Raw genomic sequence first — 11,210 nt, forward strand, 5'->3', positions numbered from 1 at the left:
CCACCACCCCCACCAAAACGGAAGCGGAAGGTGGTTTTTAAAGAGACAGAGGCCAATTTCAAGACATTTAGAAGAGGAAGTGATGAGAAGGTAAATTTATTTTCTATTTAAACATAAAACAGCATTTTAATAACAGCTGAAGGTGACATAGATACTTTATTATGGTATAGTATTTAAATATATGCCTGAGAAACACATTATATTACCCCTTTAAAAATCTCCTTCCTTTTCACAGCAGCTTCTCTACGCAGAGAGAGGCTGTGCTGTTTACAACCTGGAGCGTCTAGCATACTTTGTTGTAATGATAATAAAAAAGCAGCAACAATAAACAACATCGGTTTTGGAAAATAACAACTCAGGATACAATCGAACCTTACTGTTGGACTGGAAAGTAGGTTTTCTAAAGAACTGGAGCCAGTAGAGAGAGACGACGTTTCAGCTTGGTAAGATCGCCCAGTCATCTTTACACACACATCAATGTTAAGCTAATTTATTTAATACTAATATGTGGCGTAAGCCAACTAAAGAACACAGATMATAATATAAATTATGAATGATATCCGTAGATCACAGAGAGACCAAACAATCAAACAAAACGAAGTGAGTTTTTTCCAGCTTACCTGGGCAGACAACACAGGTGTTTGTGTCCTTCTGATTGTTGGAATTGCATCGTCCTTTAGTGAGAATCTTCTTAGTCCACTGGTAAATTCCCTTTTGTTCAGAAATCTATCATCCATAAAGAGCATTGCACATAAATAAATAACTTTTTTTACCAGATGCTGTGAGAAAACACTTTGGCCCTGTCACACTGTAATGTTTTAAGACAGCTTATGCCAGCTTGTGAAAAGTTTGTCCTATGCTGAAGATATACAGTATGTTAAAAAAATCTACTAAAAGACACTTTTGGTTGAATACTGTAATACGATCAGATCAAATATCTTTACCTATATAATTTAATCATAATGTTTTCACAAGTCGGCATAAATTGTCTAAAACTTTATAGTGTGATAATAAGGTCTTTAAAAACAAGACCAATTTCACCCCAGACCCGATCTGTACCTTCTGTTCCATATTTATTTCAAGTTAAATAACAGTTTTTACAGACAGAAGTTTGGTTGTACCATGAGATTCCCAATTGCGACCAATGGAGGAAGTGGCAAATAGAGCCCATGGGATTCTGATGTTATCAGTCCATGAACTGGACGTTATTAGGCGTTATCAGTCCCATACAATGGCTTCAGAGGGTCCCTACTATGTCTTCTAGGCTTCAGACTGTCCCGACAGTGCCCCCTAGTGGGTTAATATATCAATGACAATGAATGTGTAAATAACCAAAAAATAGTGTAATGAATTATTTGTGCTGTGTTGGTCTCAAACCCTGGGCTCCCACTCTCTGGTCCATCACTCTACCCATTACCCTACTAGAAGGCCACAGTATACAACCTTTGGAGGGCGGTGTCTTTGGCGCTAACCATGTCATTTGCTCTAAAGTTAACTTTAGTGGCTTTAAGCCTCATACTAACCAGTTTTTTTATGCCTCATACTAACCAGATAGTGGTTTTATGCCTCATATTAACCAGATAGTGGTTTTATGCCTCATACTAACCAGATAGTGGTTTTATGCCTCATATTAACCAGATAGTGGCTTTATGCCTCATACTAACCAGCTGACAATCGGAAGCCTTTCTATGGGACGGGGAACCTGSTAACCGGCACAGGCAGGACATTCTGAAGCTATTCTAGGGGACTGATAACGCTAATAACGTCCATTTCATGGATGATAACATCCGAAGCGGGCGCAGAGCCAGCCCCTGGACTACCTCAAGGCAACAACATTGAGCCCCTGGGACAAATCAAATCTAAGGAAGCAGAAGCGTTAAGAGGACAGTAATGACTGCTGCCTTCTTTGGACTGTGTGGTACACATGGAAAGAGACGAAAGCCTAAATAACAAAGTTCAGAGATCAGTACCTTCCATGTCTAATAAAATCCTTGTGTAAAGCATCGTTGGCCAAGATGCTGTACACAATACTGAACATGCAATAAATATATGCGGCTGTTCGACTCTCACCACCCACTGGAACACAAGAAAAACTTTACAAACGTGGATATCCTAACTGGGTTTCTGACTAGTCAGTGAGTAAATTTAAAAGACACCATAGAACAAACCCAAAAACACATTATCATCCTGTATGCTGCTGGAGTATCTGGGAAACCAACCTGAGCAGTGTGGTGTCTGCTCAGAGACACTCAGACCTCTTCACAGGACAAGACTCAGCTGTAGATCAACAATACGTTCATGGTTTGAGAGGATTGTGAAAGAAGCCATTTACGTCAAACAAGAAAAAAAAATACTGAAATTGAAGAGGTGGTCTCAGATTTCGACTTTTCAAAACCTACAATTATCAAACATTAAGCGTGATACCCAGTCAGTTTCACGCCTTCAGGCATGTGACCAAAACATCCCTCTTGTGAGCAAGGTGAACAAAGACCCAATACTAACATTTAGAAAGGCGTGTAGTTTCACCCACATGACTTTCATTGTCAACTTTAATCCAGTCAGTATCAAAAATCTAAGAACACAAGAGAACCTGAAGTCTCTACAATGTTGGACAAACTTAGACCAAAACAAAATGACAGAAGAATCCTGCTCTCACTTTAACCCTTCAGCTTATCTCTACGCTCTAAATAAACAACTAAACTAGATTTTTTTTCCTGCTTCCTACACACATGTACACACACTCCAACATGTAGTCTAATCGTATTTTTTCCAATCTAGAAGCAATCAGCAATGATGTCGACTGCTCCCAAGCCCCTCGACTACACTGGCAGAGAGGAGGGACACACACGCTCTAATTAAATTAAATTAAATGTAATGTGTGTGTGTGTGCGTGCGTGCGCATGTGTGTGGACAGGGTTATGCGAGGCACAAATTAAATGTAGCTTCAATATTAACACTGTTTGACCTGTCTGGAACAGATGGAGGAACGATTGGAAATAATGAATTTGTCGTGAAGAGGTCAAAACAAGATGGAGCTCATTGCTGTGACATTATTGGAATTCTTCTTCAAATTTCTGTACAAGGAACAAATAGCATCATTAATTAAATGGACAAAACTATACTTTGATCTCCAGTGAGCTTGTTTTCTTACAAGAACCAAGCGCCTGGAATATTTTTTGTTTTGTTTTTCTGGCCTTTCTTGACTTTCCAACAAAGCAGTAAATTTCTGGGTAGAGTTTGCATGTTCTCTCCGTGCATGTGTGGGTTTTCTCCGGGTACTCCTGCTTCCTCCCACAGACCAAAAACATGACTGTTAGGTTAATTGATAACTCTAAATTGTCCCTAGGTGTGAGTGAGAGAGTGAATATAAAGTTCATTTTAAATTCAACTAATCTAAAAAAAATTATACCACTGTGACATTTAGAAACAACAGCAATTTAAAAACCCTCATGTTGTCCTGTTGGCTGTAGCTGAAAAAATGTGGTTTTGCCTTGTAAAAATACTTCAACATTGCAATGTCAGCAGAAAAAAAAAGTGAAAAAAGCTCAAAGCTCCAGTGTAAACACACAGATCTCTGCCTGCAGAAAGGTAAAAATCATTAACAAGGCTTCTAACAAAGATCCAGGGCATTCATTAGGCATCAATCAAAGGATGATGAGTACTAAGGCTCAACAGTGCTCAGTACATCAGGCTATTTCTACCCGACACATGAAAATAGGCTAAAATGAGTCACAGTGTGTCGAAGGCTGGATCTGGATGGTGCCATACACATCATTTTATCCCTAGAAGAAGTTAATTCCAGTTATAGCCCTGATGGTGCACATTCTGGACATTAAAACCCTTTGCATCCACAGTGTTGTTGATGTTTTTCTAACCACTTACCCTGACCTGTCGTACCTCTCAGGTGTCCTGCGAGCGTGCATGTTTGTGCGAGCGCAGCTGAGCTCCAGTAGAGCTGACAGCTTGCTGTRACAGAGAGCCTTAAACAAACCCACAGTGTCGGCTGCTGCACAGGAGAAATGCTTTTGATTATACAGTGTTAGACACGTGTGTGTGTTCACAGCTTCTGGCTGCAGAGGTTTTTAGGGCCTGAAAGACAGCAGCGGGGTTACAGAACACTTTACAGTTTAATCTGAGTCGACTCCAAAACTTTACCAAACAGCAAACGGAGTGGTATTATTTTTGAGTTATAAAAGATAAGTAGAAATCTGGAAACATTGTTTGGTACATTACAGAAAGCAAAAAGGTGCACGCAGCATTCCAATCTCAACTCTGCTGCCTAAACAAAGAGATGCCATCAACATTTCTCAGATTCCATCAAGTTATTTAAAAAATGTTTCAGTTCCTTTTGCCACAGTCAGATCAGTGTTTTCAACTATTGTTGAAAAAGAGTTGAGGTAGTATTGTTGGTGAATACAAAAGCATTCAAACATCTAATAACTGGGTTTCAGTCACGTGGTTTTGAAGGTGGCAGGATTTCAAATGGATGGCAGGAAGTAAAACGTCTAAAGAGGAAACCATTGTGAGTCCATATCATTTGGATTTAGATCCATTTTCAAGACAAATATACCAGAAATTAGTTCACAAATGTGTCAGGTGTGACACATATCTGATGAAGATGGATACATTTTCGGCAGAACCTAAAAATTAGCTGATAATCAAGGCTGTCAACCTCACAAACTATCTGGTCCTTCAGACATTTTACTACTAATTGGCAAGTGCCAAATAATAACTACTGAAATTTTTTTCTGACAAATAATTCCATACAATTTGGCACAACCCTATTATGGAGCACTAAAGATCATCACACACAGATGAGAAACGTAGAAAGCTCAAAGAACAATGCCATAAAACGTGGATTTTAAACCTACGTCTGCGGTCAGGAGGTGCAGGATGCTGGTGTCCACAGCAATCACTTCATAAGAGGTTTGTTAGCTGCTAACTTGCTTTTAGAAGTTGTGTTTATAAAGCATTAGGTTGTTTTAAATGCTCATTTATTTAGAAGTGATATTTAAGTTTAATATGGACTTCATCTGGACTTTTTAAACTGCCCTAGCCCTATGTGTTTTGTGCCCTATGTGTTGTTAGGCGTTGCATGATTGTTGACGTAGCTGCTACTGCTAGCATTGCAACATATAAAACAAAAAGAAGAAACACGCACACTGGAAAAGACCAAACATTATTCATTGTGAAGCTGTTTGGTACTGAGGTTGTGGATCCACCAGCTGAATAAAAAGTCAGCTTGACGCTTCTCCTCGCTTTCCTCTTTTAATCTAAATAATGAAATGTCTACCTCCTTGACAAAGTCCTCACTCTGTCTAGGACTATTTTTTCTTACATTTTTGTCATTAGGCTTCCCTCCTCTCTGAAAAAGTTCTGACTTCGGCTTGGTCCACCGCTCCACGTTCATTGTCTCATTGTCTTGACTCAAAGGCACTGAAACTGACTAAAAACTAAACACACTAAACTACACCCTAACTATAAAATGCAAAAACAATAAATATCTGAAATATGTCTTAGGAAATAAATATCTGAAATCTCATTGCTCATTCCTAATCACACAGACTGTCCATCTACGCCAATCTTTATTCAACTTTTTCCTCTTTTATTTTCTTTGTCCTGTAGATRTTTCGCTGCTTGTTTAATAGTTTCAGGCATCAGTCAGAAAGGAGTTTGGGGGTTTAATGTTAGTTTGGCAGAGTGTGGGTGAGACCAGGGCGGACTGAGGTGTTTTTTTCCATGAATCTGCTTGTCTTTTAAAGCGTCCTGCTGCAACACGCTTCAGTTTTGGCAAACATTTAAAAAGTGCAGTAAATTATTTAATTATTTGTTGTAACATATTATTTTTTATATAATTATTTATTATTAATTTGATCAGAATGATTCGAGCAGCCATAAATTACCCAATACATGGGAAATTTTTCAGACGGCATATCATCTGACATCACTTCCTGCCCTCCATCTGCATTTTCATTTTCTCAGGGTACTGCATTGTGGCGTCACATGAAACCAATTTATTCAGGGGGTGCATCCTTCGAAGGACAAATTTAAAGGCAGATTAYGTCACAGCAACGAACCGAAGGCTTTTCTAATGCAAAGGCTCCTTTAATTGTGGCCCACAAATGCATCCTGCTTTTTCCCCGATTTGAGGGTCAGGTCCGGTGGATCCTCCTCAGCCCACCCTGTCCCAAGATGCATCACGGGCCAAAATTGGAGATTTTTTTATTTGTAATGTTGGACAAAAGCTAGAGAAGGAGCAAGACAGGAGTACAGTTTTAAATAAAACTCCAGCAGTACAAAATTATAAAATTTTAATTGGCAGGCTTCTGTCATTTGATTAGACATGTTTTTGAATAGAATTCTTGTCAGAAATTATCGTAAATGAGCTCATATAGTGGGTTCATTAGTTCTTTGTGTATTACCTCTAAGCTACTTTTGTTAATTTATAACATTATTAATAAATTAATAGTTTACTGATTTCAATTTTCATTGCTTCTGTTTAGTGTCATCACGGTTATGACGGAGTATGGGCAGGAATATAGCTGAAGGTTAGTTGACCAAATTTCCCTGAGTCTTTGCGGTCAAACAAGGACCCGGCTCACCTAAACCAGGAAGGCCGKGTCCTTTGAAGGAYGCAACYCCTTTTTTATTTAGACAAATCCTCTGTGTTTGTTCTCCGTCTACATGCTTAAACCTCCTTGTAACTTGTTGAGTCCTTGCTGATGAAAATAAAAACACATCCACTACTAACCTGTTGAATCACCAAGTGCTTTATTTCCAGATGCACCTGTGAGCTTCAGCCCAAAGACAAAATAATAATAAACTTACATTTTTTGAGAGCAAACCTCCGAAACCAAACGTCAAATTGGTCAAACAATAATCCAACAGCTGCCTGGTAAAAATCTACATATCTTTGGCTTCAGTGGGCCTACAGCACAAGTTTAAATAACTGTGGCCTTAATAAAYTGATAAAACAGATCAGAGTTCAGAAACTTGTGCTTCCTGTTTTGGACTTAAGTGAAAATTAGATCTAACTTTTTATTTTCAGGAAATAACCAGTCTTATTTTCAAATGTCTGATTAGATATTACAATATAACCTAACTAACTGTATTCCAGWGTTGTTTATCAATTTATCTCATTTGACTTTGGGTGTTATGCCATCACTTCATACAATCTATTTTACAGAAATGACTTTGTTTGTTGCAGGTTTGCAGAGAGGATCCGATCCAAAAAGGAACAGATTTGAYGATGCGTCGCCTTCGATGTCACAAGGAAAGACAAGAACACAGAACAACATCTCAGGACTGTGCTCATCTCTAGTGGCTGTCTGATTTCTGCAAAACTTTTACTCATTCACACCRATCTCCTAAGCAACCAATAAAATTGTTTTCTTTCTAACCACATCTGCTGAAAATGTTATAACTGCTGAACATAAGGACAAAAACGTTAAACAACCAGACATTACAGATCATTTGCTTTGGTTTCAGACKTCATAAGTGTTAGAAGCTCATCACCACCAACAAATACTGCAGGTTTTCTAACATGAAACAATCATAAAGGGTTACAGGGTTCTCTTTACGCCAACGTTCAACATACTGCAGTAAGAAGAGCTAAAAACAGAAAAGGCTGTGATGTGACAGAGCAGACTGTCACAGTGGTGCTCCTGTTCCTGCTCAGGTGTCACACAGAGCTGAGACTCGGCTGTCGGCTCCCAAAGGTCAACCTGCTCTAAACGGCATTGCAGCTGAAACCATCCAGATGTCTCTGAGTCGACAAAATCACTCTGAAACCAAAAGCGCCGATCAAAAGAGTCCTCCGTTTTCCATCGGCTCAGAAGAGAAATTCTAGTAAACAAAGTGTGGCTGCTGACATTATTTGATCAGTGTTAAAAGACTTTCCATTTCCTGACAGCTTTAGACTCGTGATGGTGTCGCTGACGGGGGTTATTACAAGTGAATCCACTTCACAGCAACGCACCGACTAAGAGCGGAGAGAGGGAAATCCAAACATGCCAGCATGCTTCACCAGGCAGCACCTGACAGATGCCAACTTGGAGAGTTTAATCCCGGAGCGCTGCAGAAACCTGCACAACCTGAAGCCAGAGGAGAATGGACAACAAAYCACAAACTAGAAATGTTTACTGAGCTCGAAGGCTGGATGTAGCAGCTGTGATTAACTAATTAGTCCTTGAAAATTATTATGAGAGCACATGCTGATCACTCTCAGCTACCACCACACCTGTTATCTGTAAAATTTACTAAATAAAAGTCATTTCTGTTTTCCAAATAATAATTTCCTCAAAGTTTTATTATAATTTGTCTGATGGTTCATGAACACTAACAAATTACATGGCTGCAGATGTTTATATTTTCTAAGTTTATTTTGAAAGCCATTTAGTGGCCAAAATATGGCAATACATGAGATTATTTTACGTGTATAATAAAATACACTATAGGTATGAATCTCTAATTAAAAGTCTACCTCATATTTGTTAATATAAGCAAAAACATCAGAATAGTGTTTTGTTGCCAACAATTATGATTAGAAAAGAAAATCCCTGATGAGTTTGAGATAAAATTTCTACCTTAAACTTCCACCATCTTATCTTAAATTTTGTAAATTAATCCCAAAACAATAATTTAATAATGTAAATGTTGTGTTATAAGCATAAAAAATCAAAATGCCTTTTGACAGCTCTATATATTCTCACATATAACAAAATGTTACATTTTTATATTTAATTGATAATTTATAGGGTTTTAAATTTCAAAACATTACTTTTATTTATATACAGCAGCTGTAAAACAACAAGTCACCAAAAAATAATAACTTCTGATAGGTTTACTCTCAGGTCAGGACTAAATAAAGATAAATCATCTTTAATCCTGATTCAGGGCCTGTTGTTTCAGGCCTGCACAACAATTCGGTAATTTATTAACATCTGACCATTAAAAATGTGAAACATTTATTAAAGATTTACTATTTTTTTTATTCTGGTGACGCTAATAAAACAAACAAAAGATGCTCTCTGAATGGCAGCTGTACTCTGGTTCCCATAGCAACGGACACAACAGAAAAGCACCTGTGGCTCTGAATAGAGGCTGGTGGACAAAAAAACGCATTTAATAAGGATTTTTCATTTATGTATAAACTAATAAATAAAATAATATTCCTCATTGTTTAAATTATACTATTTATTTAAAAAAAACAGGCAAAATATTAAGTGTGTATTAAAGTAATTTCATTTTACTTTTCCACTAAAATTAGTTTTTATTTAGAGAGAAATAACATTTTAATCGCGCGCAGTTTCCGGTCYCCGAATGAGCAGAACCGGCCCGTTTTCCTGTTTATTCTTTCAGATACAAACACATGACAGAGGGACTCGTTCGGTCTCGCGCTCCGACGTCACCAGAAGCTCGAGCCCCCTCTCCTCCTCCCTCCCCCCGCATGCAAATCACGTCTGAGCTCCAGCCTCTCCATTGGCCGCCTCGCGCTCATTTAGCTGCTGTCAGAGCGCGCGGCCCGGGCACGCTCCCACAACTTTTTATTTTTATTTTTGAGCCCGGAACCGAAGTGAAGCTCCAACAAGTCGCTGTTAGGGGGGTTTCCCTTCCCCGTTCCTCTCCGAGTGGATCTTCAGAACCGGGTCCGAATGTTTCTGCCTGTTTGACTCTGTCCCACTGACACCAGGTGAATGTACAGCATCATGATGGAGACGGACTTACATTCCCCCGTGGTGCCCCAGACCAACCCAGCCAACCCGGGGGGACACGCGGGAGGAGGAGGCAAAATCCCGCAGGAGAGGATCAAAAGACCCATGAACGCATTCATGGTCTGGTCCAGGGGCCAGCGGAGGAAAATGGCCCAGGAGAACCCCAAGATGCACAACTCGGAGATCAGCAAGCGGCTGGGAGCGGAGTGGAAGGTGATGACCGAGGCGGAGAAGAGACCCTTCATCGACGAGGCGAAGCGGCTCCGGGCCATGCACATGAAGGAGCACCCGGACTACAAGTACCGGCCCCGGAGGAAGACCAAGACTCTGCTCAAGAAGGACAAGTACTCCCTGGCAGGCGGGCTCCTGGGCTCCCCGGCGGGCGTGGGGATGGGCGGCGGGCAGCGGCTGGACAGTCCCGGAGGCGGGCACCACGCGGGGGCGAACGCGGGCTACGCGGCGCACATGAACGGCTGGGCGAACGGCTCGTACTCGGGCCAGGTGGCCGCCGCGGCGCACGCCATGATGCACGAGGCGCAGCTGGCGTACACGCACCACCACCCGCACCACCACCACCACCACCACCCGCACCACAACCCGCAGCCCGTGCACAGGTACGACATGAGCTCCCTGTCCTACAGCCCCATCTCAAACTCTCAGAGCTACATGAGCGCCTCTCCGCCGGGCTACATCAGCGGCTACAGCCACCAGAGCTCCGGCCTCTCCCCGGGTTCTCTGGTCAAGTCGGAGCCGAGCGTCAGCCCGCCGGTGTCCGCGGCGCGCGCACCGCCCTCGTGCCCCGCGGGGGACCTGCGGGACATGATCAGCATGTACCTGCCGACCGGAGAGGCGGCAGCGGGGGACTCGTCGGTCCCGAGCAGACTGCACGTCCTGCACCCGCAGCACTACCAGAGCGGGTCCGCGCCGGTGAACGGGACGGTTCCCCTCACGCATATTTAAAAAAAAGAAAACAAATTACCTGAACTCACCTGTAAATTAGAGGCGCTTAGAGCCAGAACCATGCAATCAAACTTTTTTATCATTATTCCGCTGACTTTTTTCAGTTTGCTTCAGTGACGGATTTTTATTCTTGTCTGGTCCGATGAGGGGAAAATGTGTCGCGCTCTGGAACAGCGCGTGCCAAGTTTTGACGCGATTTAAATTATAATCCGTGAAGTCTGGTGCATTCTGAAGGTTATTTTTCTTCTTTTTTCCCCACAGTTGTTTTTTTAAAGTGGAATCGACCGAAACCAGCTGAGTGTTTGAAGGGTTTTAAAGCAGGAGGCGGTGTGTGTGACAGGGCCAAATAAAAACTTCTAGGCTGCAGATTTAATTCATTTCCAGTTTTTGATGCTTGTAATGTGAGTCGGTGTAATTTGTTTTTGTTGTTGTAAAATCTTGTAAAATTGTGAATAAATAGGCCTACTGAAAGCGCTTTTATGAAACTGTACATAATTTACAAAAAGAAAAGAGAGAAAAAAAGCAATCAAAGCCACA

General features: G+C 41.0%; 1 protein-coding gene and 1 long non-coding RNA gene across 2 annotated transcripts in view; both read left to right on the forward strand.

The window, feature by feature from the left end:
• Nucleotides 1-8,290, forward strand: part of LOC106529271 (uncharacterized) — a 17,981-nt gene extending 9,691 nt beyond the window's left edge. Inside the window, exon 2 of the long non-coding RNA XR_001311619.1 lies at nucleotides 7,208-8,290. This is a non-coding gene — a long non-coding RNA (uncharacterized LOC106529271). The remainder of the gene's footprint in view (nucleotides 1-7,207) is intronic.
• A 1,193-nt stretch (nucleotides 8,291-9,483) lies between these two features.
• Nucleotides 9,484-11,147, forward strand: LOC106529272 (SRY-box transcription factor 1). The gene has a single exon (XM_014024633.1). The coding sequence runs from the start codon at nucleotides 9,696-9,698 to the stop codon at nucleotides 10,671-10,673; it is 978 nt and encodes a 325-aa protein (XP_013880087.1). The 5' UTR covers nucleotides 9,484-9,695; the 3' UTR covers nucleotides 10,674-11,147.
• Nucleotides 11,148-11,210: the final 63 nt, after the last annotated feature.

Source organism: Austrofundulus limnaeus, unplaced genomic scaffold (genome assembly GCF_001266775.1).
Source record: "Austrofundulus limnaeus strain Quisiro unplaced genomic scaffold, Austrofundulus_limnaeus-1.0 Scaffold432, whole genome shotgun sequence".
Lineage (NCBI taxonomy): Eukaryota > Metazoa > Chordata > Actinopteri > Cyprinodontiformes > Rivulidae > Austrofundulus > Austrofundulus limnaeus.

Bases quoted from the DNA above. Each gene is read 5' to 3' on its own strand.
- LOC106529272 (XM_014024633.1), top strand. From the start codon at position 9,696: ATGTACAGCATCATGATGGAGACGGACTTACATTCCCCCGTGGTGCCC.